The 26,535-nt window shown below is 35.2% G+C and overlaps 1 protein-coding gene across 2 annotated transcripts; it reads left to right on the plus strand.

The window, feature by feature from the left end:
- Positions 1-8,738: 8,738 nt before the first annotated feature.
- On the plus strand, positions 8,739-18,852 carry LOC104884843 (transcription factor TGA2). 2 transcript variants are annotated; one of them, XM_019247685.3, is made up of 11 exons: positions 8,739-9,085; positions 9,305-9,390; positions 9,471-9,541; positions 9,631-9,789; positions 14,373-14,429; positions 14,549-14,608; positions 17,347-17,424; positions 17,503-17,557; positions 17,655-17,926; positions 18,059-18,304; positions 18,406-18,852. In XM_019247685.3, the coding sequence occupies exons 1-11, from the start codon at positions 9,036-9,038 to the stop codon at positions 18,559-18,561; spliced, it is 1,290 nt and encodes a 429-aa protein (XP_019103230.2). In that variant the 5' UTR covers positions 8,739-9,035; the 3' UTR covers positions 18,562-18,852. The 2 variants fall into 2 exon arrangements, with proteins under 2 accessions (XP_019103230.2, XP_010667846.2); XM_010669544.4 differs by having other exon boundaries at positions 8,740-9,085; positions 14,358-14,429.
- Positions 18,853-26,535: the final 7,683 nt, after the last annotated feature.

The raw sequence follows: 26,535 nt of genomic DNA on the forward strand, positions 1-26,535 counted from the left end.
TTTGGGAGGCATACGACCAAGGTTTGGCAGCACTTTACCTTATTTAAAATCGAAGATGGTAAGATTTTTCTGGTTCATTGATTGGTGACTTTACCTCTACATTGTAATGTTAAGACCTATCGTGCTGAGGGAACATAAGGTACTAATAACCAAAACAAACACTTAGAGAAGTGTGAAGCTTATTTAAAAGTAAAAGTTGTTCGACCTGGGGGGCATTATGATCAAAAAACTTTATGTCGTATGTTTGCTGAAGCTATTATGTGTCATGGATATCCATTGTTGATTGTTGAGCATTCTAATCATATAGAATTACACTTGAAGTCTAATGTGAAGCATATTTTTAAGAATACTATGCTTAAGCATTACACTAATCAGTTTGCTGCTCTAAAAGCTCGATTAAAGATAACTATAGGTAATTTAGAAGGAAAAGTGTGTTGTACTTGTGATTTGTGGTATTCACTTAATAATATTAGTTTTACATTTTGACTGCTCATTATGTTGATAACTCTTGGGTGTTGCGTTCTAAAATTCTTGTTTTTAGAGATTTTCCTGGGTCCCACACTGGTAAGGAGTTGGGTAAGCTTACTCTTGATTTGTTTGATGAGTGGAATATTAGAGATAAAGTGTTTTCTTTGACTTGTGATAATGCTACTGCCAATGATGTTATGATTCAAGAGATGATTAGGGACTTGAATAGAACTAATTTGTTGCCTTGTTCTGGTAAGTTTTTTCATATTAGATGTTCTGCCCATATATTGAATCTGATTGTCTAAGCTGGTTTTAAGTTTATAGATAAAACTGTTTTGAAGTTGCAAGAAGTTGTTTCATATGTTTCTTATTCAAACACTAGGAAATAGAGGTTTGATGATTGTGTTAAGTATGTAAATACTGGTTTTTCTGGTTCATTGATTGGTGATTTTCGTACTCGTAGGAATTCTAGTTTTCTTATGCTCCATAGGTGTTTAGAAGCTACAGAGGCTGTAGATAGGTATTGTTTACTTGAGCATGGTTTATATGTTTCTCTAACTGATTGTGAATGGGAAACTGTCCAAAATGTTTGTGATTTTCTTGATCCTTTTTATGATATCACTTGTCTTTTTTCTGGTTCTGATTACCCCAATGCCAACCTATATGTTGAGAATATCGTTTTGATTGAAAGTCTTTTTTCTGGTTCTGAAAAGGTTGGCTATTATGTGTAACATTTTATTCATTTGATTACTTAAAGTTAGTGATTGTTATTTGGTAATAGTTTAGTGATGATACTATTTAATTTGCTGTTTTTTAGAGTTTTGGTGCCAATGCTGCTGCTAGTAGGGGTGTTGAAAATGATATGGAATCATATTTCAATGCCCCTCATGCTCCTGCTGATTAAGATGACCACTTTGATATTTTGGCCTATTGGAAAATGCATGTGGGCTTTAATCCTATTTTGTCTCGGATGGCTAGAGACTTGTTGGCTATCCCCATTAAATCTGTGGCTTCGGAGTACGTCTTCATTTAGTATGGGAAGCAGAATTTTAACAAAGTATCGCACGCGTTTGTTGACCAAAAATGTTGAGGCTCTTGTGTGACTTGTCAAAATTGGATCTTTGGTTATTCTAAGGTTGAGGATGAGGAGTCTCTTGAAGTTGTTAAGGATATCGAGGCTACTGATATTGATTATGATTCAATTTTTTAAACTGTGCTGCTGTTGTTGTTTGATGATTTTTGTTCTGGCCTATTGAAAATGGTTGATGGCTGTGTTCTGGGTTTGTGTTTGTTTCTGGGTTGGTTGTGTTATGAGGTTTGTTTGTGTTTGGGGTTTGTTTGTGTTTTGGGGTGACTTTGTTGTATTCTGAGTTGGGGTTGATATGCTGTGGGTTTGTGTTTTGAGTTATTTGTTTAGGGTTTATTGTTTGGATTCGTCACATATAAGGGTTTAACCCTAAACCCTAAATGATATCCCAAAACCCTTACCCTAGACCCAAACCCTTACCCCAGACACAAACCCTTACCCTAGACCCAAACCCTAACCCTTAAATTATAAACCCTAAACAGAATTTTTGGGTTTGGTTTAGTTGTTCTATGTCCTTTTGCTTAATAAATTAATGTCTTTTGCGCAAAGATCATTGGGGTTTGACTTGTTAGCGACTGTTTTTGGCTATATTACTTCACACATGTTTTGCCCTTAGTGTCACGATGCATCTCTACATTTCTTTTGCTGGCTTGATTGAACATGATACGTACTTGATTGGTAAGGTTGGCGTTGGTTTTGTTGATGCTTGTGTCTCTTTTACTGGCTTTCTTGCGTTGTTAAGTTGTGTTGTCAATTGGAGTAGAGTGCTCGATGATGAGGTGAAATTTTTACCTGAGAGCTCTAGTTGCTCTTTCTTTTGTCTTCCACCTTTCCCCCGACTAAATTGATTTAATTATGTTCTGTAATGATGAGATTTGGTCGGGAGTATAGGCTGGAAGAAAAAGGTGGGATGGCTAATTGTGGTTGTTCGGTTTGGTTTACAAAACGCCCCTTGTGCAAAAGATGATTGGTTGTTTGCGACTGTTTTTGGCTACATTTTACTTTACACACATGTTTTGCCCTAAGTGTCACGATGTGGAGCCACCTTTCTTTTGTCTTTATTGGAGTATTAGACATGATATGCACTTGATTGGAAAAATTGATTTTGGTATTGTTAAGAAGACAAAAAATTGTGGATGATCGTGTCACTTTTGTTGGCTTTCTTGTGTTGTGAAGTTGTGTTGTCAAGTACAGTCGGGTGCTTGATGATGAGGTTAGCTTGTGAACCTGAGAGCCATTACTTATTTGTAAAGATAATTTATTGGCACCTAAATACTTTATGTTTTATTTTTGGGAGTTATTTCTTTTGCTGTTTTCTACCATTTGTCCTTATTTATAGATTGTTTTAGATAGTTTATTCTTTGGTTGCCTTATTTCATTCAAAAATCTTTCTTTGATTTTTAATTTTTTTTTAAATTTAGAATCTGTTGAGTTGATAATATCAGGTTCATCAACTGCGAAAATGGATAAAGGAAAGGGTAAGGTGATTTATGAGAGAGTGGGTTGTAGGAGATCTCTAAGATGTAGAGGACTTGGTGTTAACATCCTTGACAAAGCTAGTGAAGCAGGGGTAAAAAGAAGAAAAATGTTTTCAAAGGTGATTGTGTGTGGGTTAAAGGCTGGTGGTGGTGGTGGTTAAAGGCTGGTGGTGGTGGTGAAATGGTTGTTGGTGCGTGTTGTTCACATGGTTCAACTCGAGTTACCTAAGGAGATTTTTTTGGAGGGTGAAGATGGAGCTTTCACTCGTTCTATGGTTGAAGAAGAATGGGATTACATTCTCATTGATGATGACCATGAGATACCCATGAGCCCTTGCGTCAGTGGGGAGTTGGACGCGAAAATCACTGTATTCTGATCGCCCGAGGAGGATATTAGTTACTGACTTGCTGCCTTGTTGCTTTGATGTAATTTTTTGATGTAGTTTTTTGCTACCTTGCTGGGCCATGTAAATTGTAATCCGTGACTGATGATTTTCTTGTTTATGCTAGTAATGGTTAATCTAACTGCCTAAGTATTAAGTAACGATTTTGCTTTTTATTTAGCTTTGTAATGAATGTTGGAAACTTGGAAAGTGGAATGAAACGAAATTTTTTGGTTTCTCTTTTGTCCAATTCTGTTTTTATTTTCGTTTGTCCAATACTTCAATTCTGATTTTATTTTAGGGTTTTTCGTCCAATTTATATTTTATTTATGTTGTCTAAACTCTAAAGTAAGCAAGTGGAGTGTGGAGATTTGGAGGGATAAAATAAAAAAAGAGTACATTTTCAATACTTATTAAGTATTTAAGTTATTACATATTAGATATTTATTTAATATACATTAAAACTTATTTTTTTTTGTCAAATTTTTTTAACTTTTTATGTCATATATACCAAAACAACAAACCTTAATAATACCACTTGGTTTACCGTTAAAATATCGTACAATGGACAACTTAACAAAAAACATTCGTGTAGGGGTTGAATAATATTGGGGGTTTCAAATTTAAATGAGCTGATTACAAATGATATAGATCTTAATTATGTATTTATGTCTTGATAAATAATATTTGTCAATTACTTTGACCAAAAAAGTGATGAAATATTTTCTGTTCAAAAATTATATAAATTGACCAAAAAAAGTATTCATTTACTCATTGCCGGGTTGTATTGGGTCGGAATGATGTTGGGTTGGGTTTACTTGGGTCGGGTGATAACTAGGTTGGGTCGAAATTAGGTTGGGTCATAACTAGGTTGGGTCACAACTGGGTCGGCTGCTAACTGGGTTTGGTCACCACTGGATTGGGTGGTAACTGGATTAGGTGATAATTGGGTGGGTTTAACTGAGCCATTGGCGGGTGAAATTGGGTACATGTTATTTTGGGTCGGAAACAGGTTGGGTCTGGGTCGTTGTTGACGGGTGCAACTAGGTACGGGTCAAACTGGATCGACCCAATTTACATTGGGTTACCAATTTCACGGGTTAAATTGAGCACGGGTAGACGCTGGATTGGAATGGGTCGGCTTTTCAACCGACCACTCTCAACTCGAAACAGGTTGGATCTGGATGGCATCTGAGTCCATCCATAAGTCCGCCCAGTTGTTGACACCAGATTATCATATAACAAATATAATATTTTCGAGTCGCTTAAATGTGAAATTTATGATAAATATCCGCAACCTCTTCCGGAATCTGTAAGAGGATACGAAGCGTATCTAATCCGGTAAACTGCAAAAAGTTATAATAATATAAAAACAAGAAAAGTACCTCAAGGTACAGAGTACGAAGTAAAAACAGGGGGGAATGCACGCTGGTAGAGGGAAGGAGTGTGACATAGACATAGAGAGGACAAGTAAATTTTGGGTGTATAGTAGTAGAGGCCTCTTCTTTAGTTTATTGGGAGACTAAATTCCCAAGCCTGTCACGGCAATAATAAAAAGCCTGTACCTATAACCTATTCCATTGACACTACAAGTCCTATTCCATCTATGGCTATGTTCAGTTCACCTTATTTTTGCTTATTTCAGATCTAATCAGATCAGATCAGAAAAAATAAGTTCAGATCAGATCAGATCAGTTAGTTTTAAAACTTATTTTTACCATTAAATATCTTTCATTACATATTAGTAAAAATTATAATAATTGAATATTAATAAAGTACTCATTGAGACGAATCAAACAAGACCCCACATAACTATATTTTTTCTTATATATTGAGAGAAATTTAAAAGATAAGATCTTGTAATCAGATCAGTTCAGAAAAAATAAGTTCAGATCAGATCAGATCAGAAAAAATAAGTTCAGATCAGATCAGATAAGTTCAGATCAGAAAATTTCAGGTGAACTAAACATAGCCTATGTGGAGTAATTTGTAAATGGTTACATCCCCTTAAAAAAAACGTTACTCCAACTTTTTTTTTTCGAAAATTAGGAATAATTTTAGTGGATAGTGGATACTTCAATGATTTTGAAAAATTTATGGATACCATTCCCAGCTTTTGAATGCATAAGATATTCTTGTATTACTCCCTCCGTTTCACAATATAAGGTACGTACAATGTTCGAGGTCGAACTTTGACTGTTAATTTCTCTCAATTTATGTTGATAGAAAATTTTAAAAAATAATATTATAATAGTATTTTTCGAGACGAATCCAACGTTATAATTTTTAAAATTTTTATTTATTGTATTTTAGAGATATTTGTGGTCAAAGTAATTTTCGTAAAGCGTGAATGCCTTATATTTTGAAACAGAGGGAGTATTATTGAATTTTAAATTAAGGCAAATACTAACGTTGGTAAATTATTAATAGATTAATTTTCATTTCACGACATTGATGTTGAGTTTTGACCAGATTATATGTTACATTCTTAAAAAAAAAACATGACTAATCATTAATCAATTGATTTAGTCTTATTCCAAACATCTGAGTAATTGTGTCCTGCTGGTGGGGTATTCATAAAAAACAAAAATCAAAAAATCGTATCCAAATACCAGTTTAAATAGGTGTAACTGTACCGATAAAAAAATATATAATTAGAAAAAGTATGTAATCATTTGAAAACTTTAGTTTAATATAAACACTATAATTATAAAATGGAGTGAATTTTGAGTGTTAATTATATTTTTCAATGAATTTATTTTCATTATATAATACATTTTATATTTAAAATATATATAATATTAAAATATATGCACAAAAAAAAATAGAATATATGTACACTTTTTTCGTTCCATAGTAAGTGAAATACTTACTATTTTAGAACGTTTCAAAAATAAGTTAAACATATCTTAAATGAAAAAAAAGTGACAAAATTACCCATCACAAACTTATGTGGTTTGCTTTTTTGTCTCCTCCTTTTGATAATGAAAAAGTAGAGGTGATCATGAAACGGGTCGCGTCTAAAAAAATTGTCCATTGGCCGAATCGGGCAAAAATTTGGGCCAATTTTGTGTGCCTAAATTCTCACAATCTAAATTAGAATTTGAGAATTTCGTATCAAAAATCCCAATAGAGACTCTTTGATTGTGAGAATTTCCTTTGCTCAGCCCCCCACGTCTGAAGGCATTTTATGTTAGAGTTTAATCAATGGTTTTACCATAGTTTGTGGTCATCAATTATTTTATTACTTGCTCACTCTTTCACATACCCCATCATTTTTTTTTCTCTCCTCCATTTCTTTTTTTGCTCCTCTTATTATTGGTCCATCATAAAGAGTTGGACATCAATTTTTTGACCAAATTTTTTTTTTCTCCTAATAAACTAATAATACTTTTATACTCTCTCTCCTCATAATCCACAAGGAGGGCAACGACTGGTAGTATTCTTAAATTAAACTGAATTAAGGCTATGTTTAGTTCACCTGAAATTTTCTGATCTGAACTTATCTGATCTGATCTGAACTTATTTTTTCTGATCTGATCTGATCTGAACTTATTTTTTCTGAACTGATCTGATTACAAGATCTTATCTTTTAGATTTCTCTCAATATATAAGAAAAAATATAGTCATGTGGGATCTTGTTTGATTCGTCTCAATGAGTACTTTATTAATATTCAATTATTATAATTTTACTAATATGTAATGAAAGATATTTAATAGTAAAAATAAATTTTAAAACTGACAGATCTGATCTGATCTGATCTGAACTTATTTTTTCTGATCTGATCTGATCTGATCTGATTAGATCTGAAATAAGCAAAAATAAGGTGAACTGAACATAGCCTAAGGCTATGTTCAGTTCACCTGAAATTTTCTGATCTGAACTTATCTGATCTGATCTGATCTGATCTGAACTTATTTTTTCTGATCTGATCTGATCTGAACTTTTTTTTCTGATCTGATCTGATCTGAACTTATTTTTTCTGATCTGATCTGATCTGATCTGATCTGATCTGATCTGATCTGATCTGATCTGATCTGATCTGAACTTATTTTTTCAACAAGATCTTATCTTTTATAAAATATATTATTACTATTATATTATTACTTTGTAAATCATTATTATGCAATACATTATAAGATATTCTTTATAGTGTTACTATTATTATCATTTTATTTCTATTACAACTTTTATACAACTTTTATTATTAATAATAATTATTATTATTATCATTATTATAAGAACAACAATAATAATTATAATCATAATTATTATTATTACTAAAAATAATTATATAACTCAAGTCATTATTTTATAAGAGCACTTATACAATGTTTCACACTTTCCCTTAAAAAAAAGTTTCACACTTGAGAAGTCGGCAAACTGAACTCTTTTCTTTCCATATAAAATAGAACAAGATATACAAACAACTATGACTTGAGCAAAAAATAAATAAATATCGTGCAACTTCAAATAGCTAGAGAGATTTGAAATTCGGTAGGAAGAGGTATACCGAATCTAAATTTATAATTTGTATCTCACACTTAGCTTATTTTGAAATGTAATCCGAACATAGTAGTTTCGTTATCATGAATTTGAGATATCATATTTTATATATTTCTTATTTTTGCGTCAATCTTATGTTCTTAACACGTGGCTTTTAATTTTCTATTATTTAATAACAACAAAATAACTTAATATAATAATAACAATGACATTTAATAATGGTAACAATAAGATTAATAATAATTACCAATATTAATAATTAATAAGTACAACAACAACAATAATAATAATTCTTTTGAACAAATGTACGTAAATAATAATACCCCCTTTGTATTTTTTTTATCTTTGTCACTTAGAATCTTGACACATTCACAATAAGAGATAATCTTTTAGATTTTTCTCAATATAAGAAAAAATATAGTCATGTGGGGTCTTGTTTGATTCGTCTCAATGAGTACTTTATTAATATTCAATTATTATAATTTTTATTAATATGTATTGAAAGATATTTAATAATAATAAGATTTTAAATATAAGCATGATATGATCTGAACTGATCTGATCTGATCTGATCTGATCTGATCTGGTCTAATCTGATCTGATCTGATCTGATCTGATCTGATCTGAACTTATTTTTTCTGATCTGATCTGATCTGAACTTATTTTTTCTGATCTGATCTGATCTGATCTGATTAGATCTGAAATAAGCAAAAATAAGGTGAACTGAACATAGCCTAAGTCGGTTAAAGTTTTGATTTTATAAGACACTTGTCTTTACGGGCTCGCCCAGGAAAATGAATAAATTATAGGCAACTCTAAAAAGACTGACCTCCATCTTAGCTAGTTTCGTACTGATACGCAATCCCCTGCTCAGTCCTCGATTACTGTACTGATTTTACACTCGGAAATTTGACACATTTTTGTGCAACTTATTATATCTTCCTCTATCCATCTTTCTGTCTTACACTTCTTCTTTTCCTCTCTCAATCATTACACTTGTTTGCAGTTACAAAATCGAATTTAAGTATGTCATTTTTATGTAGTAATGAACAAAATCCCCATTTGATTCAAAATTGACAACGATCGTTAAGAGAGAGAGAAAGTGAGAAAGAATGCAAATTTACAGAGAAGAAATGTATTGCCACCCAAATTACATCTTCAGGTCTTTTTCTCTCCTCCTCCCCCATGTTCTTCCTCTATGTACATTCTCATATTTTGATTCTTATAAAACAACAATAACAACAACAACAACAAAGATGAATCGTCATAAAAAGATCGTTTCCATAACCAATGAGCAATAATAGTCAATAGAAGTGGAGAAATCTGATTTCCTGTTTCTGATCTTAATCTTTAACTTACTGGGTTTTGTTTTCAAAAACAGGGGAGATGAAAATAGTACGCATAACACAGGAGAGCTTGAACACCCAGTTGTTTTCCACCAACAATATGCGGTTAATTTAAGCAGAAGTAAACCCTTTTTTTCAATTTTTTTTTGTTCTAACAACTTTATTATTTTATAAAATTTTATATCTTGTGTATTATCGTAGGTGGTCTTTGCGGTCTAAGATCAGGCAACATCGCCTTTCCTTCAAGTCTACCTTTTGGGGCATCAAACGGGGTTATTATTCATCATCATTTTGAACAATATAATACCCACTGTAGTTTTTCATTTTCGCGGAATTTGAGAATTGTATGTGATTTTGGCAGAATAATTATTTGGCACCGGCATCGGTGGCGGAGACGGTGGAGGCAGTGGCGGAGAAAAGAGGGCAGTTGGAGTATTGGGGTGAGTCTGGTGTTGCCATGGCTGATACTAGCCAACACACTGATACCTCTACAGATGTTGACACTGATGACAGAAATCAGGTCTGTTTTTATTTACAACTTTAAACTAACAACAAAGTTACAAACTACAAAATGTAATATCAGTTTTTGTTTTTTATTTGCAAAATCGACCTATTTATTATTTAATATATGTCTGACTAATTTTTTAGTTTATTATCCTATTTTATACTTCATCGGTTTCTAAATAAATGCAACATTTTTTGTTTTCACGTTTGTCAATACATTATTTTAACCATTAAAATCTGCAATTTATCAATAAGTAAAAATTATAAAAAGTTGATATTAAAAAAATTCACATTCAGACAAATCTAACAAGATCCCACACGACTATGTTTTTCCTAAAATGTAAATCACCAAAGCTAATTAAAGTGTATAATTTTTATGTTAATAAATTTCAAACTAGTTTTTGGTGTTTGCTTTAATATTGTTTTTTTTTTTTTTTTTAATCCATATGAGCCACGAAGGCATTATAAAGTACAAAAAAGGGGAGGGGGGATTCGAACTTGTGACCTATCGTTCATAGCACCTCAATCTTAACCATTAGACCAAGACATCTTTGGTTGCTTTAATATTGTTGTTAGTACTTAGTAGTATTATTTTTATTTGGTGTATGTGTGTGATTTTCTATGTTAGTGTACGTGATAAAAAGGTTTGCTAGAAATTCTCGTTTTGTCTAATTTATCTGAATTTAGTTATTCCCAATGTTGGGTTAAGACTTAAGCCAGTAGTGAACAAAAAGACTAATCTTGCCAGCTTACATTAGCCAAAACCAGGAATTTCTGAATGTGACACCAAATATATTAGAGAAATTCCTGTGGGTCATTTACTAATATTCCTCTTTTATTTTGCCGTATTTTTTACCTATAAATTTCAAATATTTTTTACTTTCCTGTAAAGTTAGGTCCTTATCATAATTTTCCCCCTTCTCCTAGTTACTTGTGTCTACCTACCATAACAATATAGCAAGTTTTTAAAGACGGAGGAAGAACCCGTCTCAAATTATACCATAATTTGTTTTTTTTAAATTGTCTTCTCCACTTTTCGTACGTGAAAGATAGTGTCGGAAATAATTTTACACTTGGCGTAAAATAGGAACTTATCTTTAAGCTAGTATTATTTCAGGAAAAATTCACAAAATTTTACTCATTTTTAATCGCTTATTTTTAATTATTTTACTCATTTCTTTCATTTTTTGTTTATTGTTTCTCTTACTTCTAATTTTTTCTCAATGATATGACTTTTATACTAGTCATCAACTTCACTTAGTTTATCATTGGTGATTTATAAAAAGAAAAAAATATTCATGTGGGATTTTCTTAGATTCGTCTGAATATATATTTTTCGAAACCCTACTTTTCAATGAACCCACTAATACTCCCATGAAATCTTGCAAGTTCTTATCCGAAAGAAATTATAATAAATTGAATATAGAAGAAACAAAGGGAAAACTAAGGACCCAATGATCAGTTTTCATGATTTCATTGTGCAACTATCTCAATATGGCTATGACTGTAAGTTCATAATATAATAATTAAATTGTGAAATTGACTAATTCATTATCTTTTTAGCACTTAATAATGTAACTATGAAGTATGAAGTTAGGGCTCATTTTGTATTGTTTTGAGTACTTGTTTTTCATGAAGCTAAAGGCAAATTTTCTATAGATTAAGATATTGTGTTATAACGAACGTGAGAGAGAAACAAATATTGAATGCAAGAACAATAAAAACAGACAACAGATTTACGTGGTTCACCAATTTGGCTACGTCCACAGCAGAGAGAGAATATTTTATTATGAGAAGAGAACAGATTACAGAGAGAATAGAGTATTTTTCGTAGTCTAAAAACTAGGTAAAAATAACCTATTTATACTCAGTGGCCCAAACTGCGTTTTCCGCATAAAGCACCGACCCGCCCGGGCGGAACTTAACTTCTCCAGATTCGCTTGCGCGCCCGATCGGGCGAAACTGCGTTCCTCCAAAATGCTTACGCGTCCGACCGGGCGACGTTGCGTTCCTCCAAAATGCTTACGCGTCCGACCGGGCGAGGTCCGCCCGACCTGCCAGGCGAGGTCCGCCCGACCTGCCAGGCGAGGCGCAGCTCTTGCGTCTCTTACGCATTTCATCGAACACCTTTGAACTTAACTATTAAGTATGAACTTAGGGCTCATTTTTTATTGTTTTGAGTATTTGTTTTTCATGTAGCTAAAGGCAAATTTTTTATAGATTAAGATATTGGTTTGTGATTTTTTATTGTTAGTTTTAATCATTAATTTCATAATTAGTATATGGACGACTAATATTAAGTTAATGATACAACTTATACCATGCAGCTTCATAATATTGAAAAACTGAATGTGATGCTAATAATTCCCTCTGTTTTTTCATCTGATTTTTTCATTTCCAAAAACGGGTTTGGTTGTACCACATAGGATTTAGTGCTCGTTTGGTTGAATGTAGGAAGTGCAAATTCCTTGGAATATTATCTTCCCATGTAATTGTATTTCCTAGGAATTGCTAGATGTTGTTTGGTGATTGAAGGGAAATGGAAATTCCCATGAGAATTTCCACTTACCTAGGTAACTTCCTAGGAATTTCTATTTTCCATGAATTTGTCAACCAAACAATTCCAATTCCTAGGATTTTTAACTTCCTATGTTAAATAATGTTAACCAAACAAACCCTTACAATATAGAGGGATAATTTATGTACAAAAATTCTTGGGTGTAATCGGACACCATAATTTATGACAACCTACAACTATCGCTTGTTTTGTAAAATAAACTCAAATGACATGACAGAAATGATAAACGACATTGGATTCAAAGTTATTATTTGCGTAATCCATGTCATTCTTGTTGAAGTTTATATCATTATGCATGTTACACAATCGGCCCGTTTGGTAAGAGGTTATAAATGGTGGGAATGGTAATGCATTATAGTGTAAATTTGTACTAGAAATCCAATGTCATTACCAATGGTAATGCTATTTAATCACAAGATATCTATTTTCTTCCTAAAATCTCATTACTATCCATTACCACTTGGGAATGTGGTAGTAGGTGGTAATGAAAATTTATAAAGGAAAACCCATGTTTTGTGATAAAGTTTCATTCCCATGGTTATGGACATGTAATAATCTTTACAAATTTACATTAAATTTCATTACCATTACCACTATTTATAACCACTAACCAAACGGGCCGAATAAGTTATGTTATATCAAAGACACACTTATTGTACATAGTTTTAGGATTTTTTTTTTTATTGATTTGGTGACTCTTAAAAGGCTAACATGTCGTCCATTTTAATTTTTTGGAAGAATCATTGGGACTTATCCCACTATTTTGCTAATATCTATGAACAAATAGACTTGGATTGGTAGTCACATAGACAAGTCCATTATCTCTCTTGTTGGATATAGTTATGTTTTTCTTGTGCTTCTTAATTGCTTCTTACATCATTTACAAGTCTAAATAATATAATAGTATAGTGTTTAGAAATTTGACAAGTACAATAAGTTAGGTAAATAAATCCTAATCAACTAAGGTAAATGTTAACAAATGAATTTCACGAGGAAGAACACCTTAAAAATGATTATGTGTAACAAATTGTTATTCTCTCCGTTTCTTTATAAATTAGACATTTTGTACTTTGACACTATCTATATTGTTTGTCTTGTTTCTGTAGCGAAAAACATAATCATGTGAGATACTGTTAGATATGCTTCAAGATATTTATTCTAAATATCAACATTCTATGAATTTTCTTTTTTTTCGAATCAATAGTATAAATGGTTAAAAATATGTAATAATAAGTGTAAAAGTCAAACTGTGTAAATTAAAAAGAAATAGTGATAGTATGTATATTATAAAGTTTCCTTTTCTTTATGATTAAATTCAAATCTTTACAACTTCAGGGGTTATTTGCAACCATCTTTTGTCCTCCCTCCTGTTTTGATAAGAATTGCGACCATTTACTCTTAGGATACTGAAATCGTTTCGAAAATAGTGGGATTTATTGGGGAATGGAGGGCGTGCATTGGGTTCTTGTTGTGCTAGATATATATAATCGGGGTCAAGTGCTGATTTGATTCAGGTCATGAAAGTGTTCATGGGTCATATTGCTGAATGCTGATTACGGATTTGCTCGGCTCACATCTAGACTTGTTTTCCCAGTTTCTTTCTAATGGCAACCTTTTGATTTTTACGCTTTTCAAAGCACAATTGGTTTGAAATTATTATAGTATCAACTTCCTATTAATGGAGTACTTCTCACGAACAACGTAAGATGATATTCTCCTGTATCAGTTTACGTAGTTGTGAGATATCGGTGTTAGACAGACTTTTTGTTCATGAACCACTTTAACTTGAATCAGTGAAGATGACCAGGTTTATTTACAGGGCCCATAATACAGTACAGAAGCCAAAGTTAAAAACTAAACTTGAGCTATGATAGTTGAAATATAGATGCACATACTTGTAGTCCATGTGAATACGCAAAGCTAAGTCAAGCAACAATTTCACATATATGCTTTAAGTATCATTAACAAGTCTTATTAATTTCTTTCCATGGAAACACATAATTCAGTATCACGTAATTCAGAATGGAGCAGTGGTTGACTCAACAGATCAATCCAAGGGAAGGACCGACGACCCAAAGGTTGATTGCTAGATTATACTATCCATTTCTCATAGTTGTATAAACACATTTTGTTTGCTCTTATGTTTAACTTGTATTCCTGTTAATCTTTTCTTTTTGTCGTTTTTATTCCTCTATAGACTCTTAGAAGACTAGCTCAGAATCGAGAAGCTGCAAGAAAAAGTCGATTAAGAAAGAAGGTATCTTTTCTTACTAGTTTGTATAACTATCATATAGCCTTGTTGTCAATTTGTCAAGTTAAATTTCTGGAATTATAAGTCACATATGCTATTTTAGAATGTCTTTGTGTGACAATGACCAAATAGGATTTTCATGGTTGGGCTTCCTAATGTGGCACTCATAAACTTAAGTTATGAGCAGTAGTCAATTTCTTATAAAGCGTATCTGTTTAGATTTATGCTATACCCTAAGCTATGAGGTTAAGAGTGGCAATTATCTCATGATGGAGTCATTCTTTGCAAAACCTCTTCTTGGATAAAGTCTAATTAGCTAAATAAAAGATAAAGAAGGATGTGGGCCCACATATTGCGAAATTACAAAAATATGCCACTAGATTTATGAGACAAAAAAATTAGTTAATCTAAAATTTTGTCAAATAGCCTTACTTCTTTGTTTAATTGTTTAGTAGTAGGAATGATAATATATACTTCCTCCGTTCCATAATAATTGAAACATAGGGATTGAGCACAAGATTTAATAAACATCACTTTCAAAAGCCAAAAAGTCATAAAATACCCTTTTTATTATCAAAAGGAGGAGAGAGAAAAGCAAACACACAAGTTTGTGATGGGTATTCTTGTCATTTTATGACTTTCTTTTTTTCATTCAAGGTATGTTTCACTTATTTTGAAGCGTTCTAAAATAGTAAGTGTTTCACTTATTATGGAATGGAGGAAATATATATATATATATATATATATATATATATATATATATATATATATATATATATATATATACTTCTTTCTTTTTTTTTACTTGTAATACTTTTTTTTATCAACTTCAATGTAAAATTTGGGTAGGAGAGATGTAGATAGGAAAAAAAAGAGCAATCATATAATTGGAGAGAGATAGAAAGAAAGGAAAAGGAAAAACAAAAATAGAAAATGTTGCAAGTAATTAATCATTTACTTTTTAGGAAAATGTTGCAAGTAAAAAAAATAGAGGAAGTATATATATATATTTTGATGCTATTGATTTTTATTCAAGGTCTTACAGAAGTAAATAATTGTACTACTGAAGTAGTGATGGCCACTGGTGCGGGCTGGGTGGGCCGGACCATGGGCCGTAGTTGGCTGGGCTGAGATTTTACAGCCCAGGTTCGGACCGTGAAACTCATGGGTTGGGCGGGCTGGTCCACGGGCTGAAAAATCTTGGCCCACATCGGTCTGTTACCAGTTTTCACGGTTCGTGGGTCTGGTGGGCTGGACCGGGCTGACGGGCCGGCATGAATTTTTTTTTCAAAATTATTTAATCATTAAAATTATTCATTATTGTTACATAAATCTTTAAAATGAATTAAAAATATTGATATTAATGAATAATTTCATTATTTTTAAATTTAATTGAATTATAATATATGCAATTTGATTAGAATATATACAATTTGATTAAAATATACACAATTTGGTTAAATATTAACTTGGATTGGGCTGGTTTGGTTCATCGGTCGAGTTGGACCGGTTTCATGGTCCGGACTGGGCGGTTTTAGTAGTGGGCTGGGCTCAAGAAATCTAGCCCACGACCCACCCACCAATTTCACGGTTCGAGCTGGGCTGGACCGGGCTTTTTGCTGGCCCGGCCCACACGGCCCACGAGGTGGACTGGGCTGAATGAGCTGGATTGGCCCGCACTGTTGGCCATCTCTATACTGAAGTGATTGTTGATGTTCGAAGTACATTTTCTGTTTCATCATGTGATTTCATTTTGGGTCATAAAAAGGAAAAGAGACAAGGAGTTACTCAGATTTGTTGCATGCTTGCATTACTATAACTCTATAAGCTTGTAAGTCGTATAAATAATGGTTAGAATCTTTTTTGTACTAGCTATCTCAAACTTGATTAGTTCATCTATATGTCCTTCTGGTTTACCTGTAATTTTCCCAATGTAAGCTTGTAGCTCACAAAGGAAATACTGCACCTTGTCAGTCCTCTCTTCTTGCTTCATGTAATTTTCTCACAAGTCTGAAACTGTTTTCACCCAGAACAGAGGTTAAAAAGTGAAACAGATTAGTGAAAGAGTGTACTATGATGAGAATAATACCACCACCGACTTAACCTAAGATATGTACATGGATTTAGTGACATTTAATTAAGATTAAGTAGCCATGTTCAAAAACCAAAGCAGGGCGAAAAAAAAGGAAATTTCTCTAGGGCTCTAAATAATGTACTTTGTGCATTTTGTTTTTCTTCCACCATTTCTACATGACACAAAGTTAATATTAACTGATATTGAATCCACGTGAACTCTTGAAAGTGAGCATTTTCTCACCAAAATTAGCAGTTTTAGAAATATTTAGTTTATAAGTATGGGCCAAGCTGTCCAAAACTAGATTAAGAAGAAAATGGTAGAAGTATTTCAAAACATTCCTACATTGTAATTTGTAAGTAGCTATTAATTGGAGTTTTTAGTAGCTATACAGGAATAAAATTTTTGACTTGCTATTGGGAATACCATCAAAATAGTGTATGCCACTATTATTTTGAGAACTAAATCAAATGACAAGTTAGGCTGGACTATTATTACCTTCTCTTTGCTCTCTAGAGTTGTATGTTATCCCTTAAAGTTTATACTGTGGAAGTTCAAATCTTGTGCAACGAGATCTTATTGTTGTCCTGAGAAAACTTATATTGGCCTCTGTAAGAAGGTATTACCGATTGAGCTCGACATCATTTCTCTATATGTTGGTTTCTTGTAGGCTTATGTTCAGCAACTAGAGAGCAGTCGACTGAAGCTTGCACAATTAGAACAAGAGCTTGATAGAGCTCGTCAGCAGGTGCACTTCCTGAACCTTGAACCCTGAACCCCCCAATTGTCATTCCGTACATTTATTTCTGAATTTTCTTCAGTGCAGGGTTTCATGGTTACAGGAGCTGGAAGTGAACCAGGCCATTCATTAGGAACTAATGGTACTTACTATTAAACGAGGGCATAAATAATTTATGATTAGAAGCATCCCCGATGCTCGTTGCATTAAACTTCCCCTTCGGCCCTTTGTTTTTGTAGGAGTTGTGGCATTTGATGTACATTATGGGCATTGGCTTGACAAGCATCAAAGGCTGATCAATGACACAAGATCAGCACTGAATTCACACGCGTCTGATGATGAGCTACGAGTACTTGTTGAGAGTTTAATGTCAAATTTTGATGAGTTATTCCGGATTAAAGGCACAGCAGCAAAGTCCGATATATTCCACTTGTTGTCTGGCATGTGGAAGACTCCGGCTGAGAGGTGTTTCATGTGGCTAGGTGGATTTCGCTCCTCAGAATTGCTGAAGGTCATTACTACTTTTAAGCACCCAGACACAATCTTGTCTCTTTTTTCTTGCCCAAACACCTCTACTTTAGGACTGAATTGAAGCGCTTTTAATTTTTTTTAAAAATTATGTTTTTTGTTGTTGGAATATCAGATACTAGTGAACCACCTTGAACCTCTGACAGAGCAGCAATTGATGGGAATATGCAATTTGCAGCAATCCTCTCAACAAGCCGAGGATGCTTTATCACAAGGAATGGAAGCGCTGCAACAATCCCTTGTTGATACACTTTCTGCAAACTGTCTCAGTCCATCTAATACTGGAGTTGTTGCTGATTACATGGGTCAAATGGCGATTGCTATGGGCAAGCTTGCCACACTAGAGAACTTTGTTCACCAGGTATGGTTTCTTATGTAAAAAAATCTTGAAACTTGTTCCATTTCCTGACCTACAATTTTTTAACATTTGAGTTCCCTTTCTTTTGTTTTAAATATTGTTAGGCTGATCTTTTGAGGCAGCAGACTTTGCAACAAATGCACCGCATATTGACAACCCGTCAAGCAGCTCGAGCACTCCTTGTTATCCACGATTATACTACGCGTCTAAGGGCACTTAGCTCTCTTTGGCTTGCTCGTCCCAAGAACTGCGATGCTTAATTTTAGGCCGGTTTTACTAAAGACAGCTTTTTTTAGGTTGTCTAGTTCATTTCTGACAACACTAATTCTTAGTGTGCTTCCTAATGTAGTTCGGTCATGTAAGTGGTAAAGGCCTATATGGTATAACAAAGTACCAAATGCAAGGCATCGTGTAAAATATGTCAAACAGTGATGCCTTGGATCATTTTTCCTGGATATCTTCAAAAACTAATCTAAAATTGTAAGGCGTAACCATCTTTGTATTGACTAAATTTTTTTTTCCAGTATATTTCCACTAGCGCAATTTATGAAGTGTGACAGATACTATGAAAATTATGAGAAACTATCTTATAAATGCACTTTCTAAAAAGTTTGAAAAAACAAAGTTGTTATAATACAATGGCTTTTTAGAAGTACGTACCACTTGTTGGACATAGAGTGAATTACGTAGTTTTTAGAAGTTGACCATTGGGTAATAAATGAGCCTAATAAGAGGGACGGGCATGTCTCCCCCTTCCCCTCCCCCCTCCCTCCTCTCCTCCCAAACCCCCCTCCAAACCTCACAGAAAAGCCTCCAGACCCCCTCCTCCCTCCCTCCCTCCTAACCCCCTATTTGCTCCTTGTCTTGTGATAAGAGGTTTTAGTGTGTCGTTAAGGGACCAAAAATCACTTTTCAAACAATACTTATAAAATCTAACAAGCAATTACTAAGAAAATAGTAAGGGCAAGTCAAGGGTCGATACACAAGGAAAATGAGATCAAGTAAAGTCTATCAAGTCTAAATTACTTAATTGAACGGTATTTGGGAGTTTGAAAAGGTTTGGTAACAATTATGACTAGCTAAAAACTAGAACTAGCAAATAACACGAGTTTAAATATCAAATAGGAAGACACTAGAGTTAAGGTTACTAGTATGAATAAGAATGGACAATAATGAATGCAATTGTGAAGTAACGGAGACGATTATGCAAGGTTTAGCTTTCTCTAAAATACTCGAGTCCTCTCTCGAATGGTCCTCAAGAATAATAACTTAATCAATCTACTAAATCCTCTCTCGAATGGTCTTTAGTCAATTGATTAAGAGATTCGATAAATTCGAAAAACTCCTAACAAAGGATCTCCTTAATTTGTACCCAATATCTTGGCCTAGAAATTAAGTTGATTCTTGGGGATGATAAAATGACGTAGGAAGGTTAGCGGATAAGTTCGATGACGAAGTTCGTCAAAATAGCTGGAGATGATTTCTACTAATCAGGCCTCTGGAGTCCGATTAATTATTATAATACCTTTCTGGAAGCGAAATGGGCCAAGGAGTCAAACACACAGCTATGCTGTGAACAATAGCCTTTTTAAGCCATCCGAGTTCGTTTAGGGCCCGAAAACAACATTCTAATTATTTCTGGATTTTATTATTTTCTTATTTTTGTATTAGGGTTTTGTTTAAAGTATTTAAACATTATTAGGTCATTATCGGGAGGCAGGTTTTGATCTTTAATAATATTTCAGAGTTCCTACTCTTTTCTGGTGGATTCCAGAATTTCTACAGATTTATTGCTTGTAAATCTGATTGTTCTTGATCGAAATTAGCGCTTGCTTTTCTCTGAATTGTCCGACTACATAAGGTGGTATCAGAGCAGGCTTTCTCTTGTTTCTTTTCGTATCTTGAATAGCCATGGGAGAACCACTTACCAGAGCAGATCTTGAAGGAGTTAACACGGCTTTTACCACGACCCTTACTGCACTGACCGAACAGATGACTGTGTTAACTACGCAGATGAACAACATGCAGAATAATATTAATCAAGGAGGAGACGGAGGAGACAGGAGAGAGGAACAAAATAGAGTTCCACGGGGAAGAGGCAAACGAACTGTCGTGGCAGATAGTTTGAGTTATGAGGAAGAAGAACCTTTCGAAGAACGTAGCGATGAGGGTAATCATTATCATAAACGTGATTATCGAGTAAAAGCAAATATTCCTTTATTTTATGGAACCATGGGAGTGGAGGAATTTCTTGAATGGCAGATTGATGTCGATAGATTCTTCGAAGTTATGGAGGTTCCTGAAAATAAACATGTTAAGATGGTGGCGGTTAGGTTAAAGAGAACCGCTGCTGTTTGGTGGGACAAGCTGGTTATGCAGAGGCAGAGGCAAAGGAAGGAGCCAGTTAAGACCTGGCGACGAATGAAACAATTAATGTTGGAGCGGTTTTTATCGGAAGATTATGAGCAGGTTCTGTATAAGATGTATATAGAATGTGTTCAAGGAAAGAGGACTGTGACAAAATATACAACGGAGTTCCTGCGTTTTTCTAAGCGCAATGACTTAGGGGAATCCGAAAATCAGAAAGTGGCTCGATATGTTAGTGGTTTGAAGAATTCCCTGCAAGAGAAAATGGGATTGCAAACTGTGTGGACTGTTGCTGAGGCATCTAGTTTGGCGTTAAAAGCGAAGCAAATAGAGAAATCCCCTAGAAATTTCTATTCATTTAAAAGGTACTCACCCCAAAGTAACTTTGATTTTAGCGGCGAGAAGGAGAAGAGTGCATTAACTAAGGAGTCTGGGCCTGCAACTAAAGTCAGTCCTAGCAGTACACCACAAGGAAAGTCCACTGTCCAGAAGCAAAATAATCCATATGCGAAACCAAGTGGGGACACTTGCTATCTTTGTAACGGCAAGGGTCATCGATCCAATGTTTGTCCAACTTGGAGAGTCACTGCTGTCTTAGAAGGAGAAGGAGTTGGAGAGGAGTTTGAAGGAGAAAATGATGAGTATGCAGATGCGGAGTTTGCCGAGGAGGAGTTTGACGACAGAATTAACTTTGTGCTGCAAAGGGTCCTGTTAACTTCTAGAGATGAGGGCCAGCGCAAGAACCTGTTTAAAACTCATTGTTCTATTTAGAACAAGGTTTGTAACTTGATTGTGGATAATGGAAGCACGGAGAACCTGGTGTCCCAGAAGCTGGTAGAATATTTGAAGCTGCCCACAACACCACATGAGAAACCATATGCCCTGGGCTGGGTTTACAAGGGGTCTCAAGTTCGGGTCACAATGACTTGCAGAGTTCCCATCTCCATAGGGAAACACTACAAGGAAGAGGTACTGTGTGATGTGCTTGATATAGATGTTTGTCATATTTTACTTGGTAGGCCTGGCAGTTTGATAATGATATACTTATCGGGAAAGGATAATGTGATGATGTTTACTTGGGGATCCCATAAAATTGCCATGGCTTCCGTTTTGAATTTTGATCATAAGGCGGAGGGGAGAAAAACCAGTTTCTTAGTAATGACTTATAATGATAAGGAACTTGATGATGCTGTAAAAGAAACTGATTTCTTCTATCCAATAATGGTTAAGGGGTTGTTGGGTGCTGTAAAAGAAGAAAACCCCATTCCTGTTGAAGTATCGGAGATATTAGAGGGATTCAAAGGGTTAATTGCTGATGAGTTACCGAATGATTTGCCACCCATGCGTGACATACAACACCACATTGATTTGATTCCTGGTTGTAGCCTACCAAACCTTCCCCACTATCGTATGAGTCCGAAGAAAATGAGATGTGAGAGCAGATTGAGGATTTGTTGCAGAAAGGGTTCGTTCGAGAGAGTATGAGTCCATGTGCAGTTCCCGTTATTTTGGTCCCTAAGAAAGGAAATCAGTGGCGGATGTGTGTTGACAGTAGGGCCATCAATAAGGTAACTATCAAGTATCGCTTCCCTATCCCTCGCTTGGAAGATATGCTTGATGAGTTGTCAGATTCTAAGGTGTTTTCGAAGATAGAGCTACAAAGTGAGTATCATCAGATTCGTATTCGGCCTGGAGATGAGTGGAAGACAGCTTTTAAGAGCAAGGAAGGGTTGTATGAGTGGTTGGTAATGCCATTTGGTTTGTCGAATGCACCTAGTACTTTCATGCGATTGATGAACCAAGTCCTTCGTCCTTTTACTAGCTCTTTTGTAGTCGTTTATTTTGATGACATTCTGATTTACAATAAGAACAAGAAAGTTCATCTGGAACATGTGAATCAAGTGCTGTAAGTTTTGCAAGAGAATAAGATGTACATTAATCTGAAAAAGTGCACCTTTTGCACCAGCAAATTACTATTCTTAGGTTTTGTTGTGGGTGCCGAAGGAATTCAGGTCGATGAAGAGAAGGTGAGCGCAATTAGAGATTGGCCCACACCTACATCAGTGACTGAAGTTCGTAGCGTTCATGGTCTAACAACTTTCTAAAGGAGATTCATTAGGGATTTCAGTACCATAACCGCACCGATAACAGAATGTTTGAAGAAAGGGAAGCTCTAGTAGGGAGATGAGCTGGAAAGGAGTTTTTCTTTGATTAAAGCGAAACTTTATAGTGCCCCTGTATTAGCCCTTCCTGATTTTGAGAAGGTGTTTCAAGTTGAATGTGATGCCAGTGGGGTAGGTATTGGAGCAATTCTGTGTCAAGAGAAGAGGCCTGTGGCCTACTTTAATGAAAAATTGAGTGATGCTAGGCAGAAATGGAGTACGTATGATCAGGAGTTCTATGCGGTGTTTAGGGCACTGCGTCAGTGGGAGCATTACCTAATTTAGAGGGAGTTTATTCTCTTCACTGATCATCAGGCCATGAAGTTCCTTCACAGCCATAAGGTGATCAATAAGATGCATGCTCGATGGTTGAGTTTTCTGCAAAAATTCCCTTTCATTATACAACATAAATCTGGCGTTTTGAACAAGGTGGCAGATACATTGAGTAGGAAGGCTTCCTTACTCATCACTTTAGCTCAAGAAATCGTGGGTTTTGAATGCTTGAAGGAGATGTATGCGGATGATGCTGAGTTTAAGGAGATATGGGCCAAGTGTAGTAAAGGGCAGCCTAGCATAGACTTCCACATTCACGATGGCTACATTTTTAGAGGTGATCAATTGTGCATCCCTTGTTCTTCCTTGAGAGAGAAGTTGATCAGGGATATTCATGGAGGTGGCCTTGGAGGTCATTGGGGACAAGACAAGACCATTGCAGGTTTAGAAGAGAGGTTTTATTGGCCTCACTTAAGGAGAGATGCTAGCACCATAGTCCGTCGATGTCATGTGTGTCAAGTGTCTAAAGGTCAGTCTCAAACTACTGGTCTTTATATGCCTTTACCTATTCCTGATGACATTTGGCAAGATCTGGCGATGTATTTCGTGTTGGGTTTGACTCGTACTCAACGAGGAGTGGATTCAGTTTTTGTGGTTGTTGATCGATTCTCCAATATGTCCCATTTCATTGCATGTAAGAAGACTGCTGATGCTTCGAATGTGGCCAAGCTTTTCTTCAGGGAGGTGGTCAGACTTCATGTCGGTCCTACCTCTATCACTTCGGATAGGGACACCAAGTTTCTTAGCCATTTTTGGATCACTCTTTGGAGGATGTTTGGGACGACGCTAAACAGGAGTTTTATAGCTCATCCACAAACAGATGGTCAGACTGAAGTCACTAACAGGACATTGGGGAATATGATTCGGAGTGTGTGTGGCAACAAACCAAAATAGTGGGATTTGGCTTTACCTCAGGTGGAGTTTGCTTACAACAGTGCTGTACACTTGGCCATCGGGAGATCACCATTTTCTGTGGTTTACACTTCTGTTCCTAGGGTTGATCTGATTAAGCTTCCTAAGAGTTCTGGAGTTAGTGTGGCTGCTGGGAATATGGCAGAAGAGATTGTCGTTGTTAAGGAAACTGTGAAGGCTAAGTTGCATCCTACTGGGCAGAAAAATAAAACTGCTGCTGATAAACACAGGAGAGTCAAGATCTTCAGTGTGGGTGATGACGTGATGGTGTTCTTGCGTAAGGAGAGGTTCCCTGTTGGTACCTACAGTAAATTGAAGCCACTTAAGTATGGTCCTTTCAAGGTGATTCGCAAGATTAATGATAATGTCTACGTGGTAGCTCTTCCGGATAATATGAACATCTCCAACACGTTCAATGTGGATGACATTCATGAGTCCCATGTAGATGAGGCTCTTTATGATAATATGAACTCGAGGTCGAGTTCTTCAGAGGTGGAGGAGATTGACGTCGGAAGGTTAGCAGATAAGTTCGATGACGAAGTTCGTCAAAATAGCTTGAGATGATTTCTACTAATCAGGCTTCCGGAGTCCCGATTGCTTATTGTAATACCTGTCGGGAAGTGAAACGGGCCAACGAGTTAAACTCATCGCTATGCCGTGACCAATAGGATTTTCAAGCCATCCGAGTTCGTTTAGGGCCCGAAAACAACATTTTAATTATTTCTGGATTTTATTATTTCCTTATTTTCGTATTAGGGTTTTGTTTAAAGTATTTAAACATTATTAGGTCATTATTGGGAGGCATTTTTTGATCTTTAATAATATTTCAGAGTTCCTACTCTTTTCTGCTGGATTCCGGAATTTCTACAGATTTATCGCTTGTAAATCTGATTGTTCTTGATCGAGATTAGCGCTTGCTTTTCTCTGAATTGTCCGACTGCGTCATAAAAGAGTTCAAAATTCGATTTAAGAACATTTGAATTCAAAATACCAAAGCATAAATGTGATTATCTATCCTAAGCTATCAAAACACCAAGATCAATGCATAAACTTCTTTAAAACATTGCAATCACATCAACAAAACATCTAAAACCTTAATTCATACTTTCACCTAACCCTAGATATGAAACTACTCACTAATAATGGATTCTAGGAAATTAAACACAAAATCTATGACTAATCTAAACCTAAACATGATTAAAGATAATTAAACTAAAAGAAATCACAATTATAAGAATATGAGAATGAAGATCTAAAAGTAACTAAAAGCAAGAACAAACACGAAGAGAATGAAATAAAAATTGAACCTTCAAATTAAATTCAATGAAAAGTACCTTCAATGTTATCGGAATCACAAACTATGATTACTAAATCTCAAATCTCAATAAAACTCAAGTGTTTTTCTCTCTAGTATGAACCCTAATAAAATACTCTCTAAAAGCTAGAATAAAGCTAAGTTCCCCTCAAACAAAACTATCGTTTTTTTTAATGAAGGCTCGATTTTTTTCCTTTTCGGAAACGAAGGGTGTGGGCGCACCAAGCAGAGGTGCGGGCGCACTTCACCCTTCTACATCAAACTTGAGATTTCTCGTCAAATGGTGCGGGCGCACCAAAACAGGTGCGGGCGCACCAAAACCAGGTGCGGGAGCACCATTCTTTCTGATCTAGTCTGCAGTTCAACTTAAAGCGAGCATAACTTCTTCGTTTTATATCCAAATCAAGCTTATGACCAGTCATTGGAAAGATATCGAAACAAGATTTCACCTCCGTCTAGAATCACCTTCATTCGATTTATGGTTTGAAAGTTATGTCCATTTGAAGTTCTTTGTTCAAGATTCTATTGTGCAATGTGCTCCTTTGTGCGAGCGGACTTGGGGATTAGTGCAAGCGCACCATTTCTCTATGCGTGCTTTGTTTTAATTGCTACCTTTTTCAACTCTACAAATCGTAGCCATCTTAGTAGTTTCACCTATATCACGAACATGGCAAAACAAGGTGAAACCAAATGTACTAGAAATTCGGTCAAAAAAGACTGGAAATCTAGCAAAATATCACTATGATCAAGTGAATGAAATAGAAGGGGAAAGTGAGAAGAAAGAGGGAAGAAAGGGGAGAAAGAGGATCAAAATGAGCTGAAAGGAGTCCATAAAGTGTGTTTGAAACGCACTTATCATCTTGCAGATTCCTACAGGTATCAAAGGTTCGAAAGGTAATGCTATTTGCCCTTCTCAGAGATCTTTTAGAGACTCGCTAGTTTCGGGGTTGACCTTCGAAGGCAACTCCCATGCAAGTTTCCCCCCTCCAGATTTTAAGGAAGTCGCATAAGCTTTTCTTCCCACATCTAAAGAAGATAACCAATCTTTGTGCAACCCATGGGCGTGCTCCATAATTTCAAAACCCTGTGGGAAATCCTTTTCTTTGAAATACGTGGCCCTAACCCTCAAAAAACTTTGGGAAACT

The sequence above is a fragment of the Beta vulgaris genome, chromosome 6 (assembly GCF_026745355.1).
Source record: "Beta vulgaris subsp. vulgaris cultivar EL10 chromosome 6, EL10.2, whole genome shotgun sequence".
NCBI classification, from domain to species: domain Eukaryota; kingdom Viridiplantae; phylum Streptophyta; class Magnoliopsida; order Caryophyllales; family Amaranthaceae; genus Beta; species Beta vulgaris.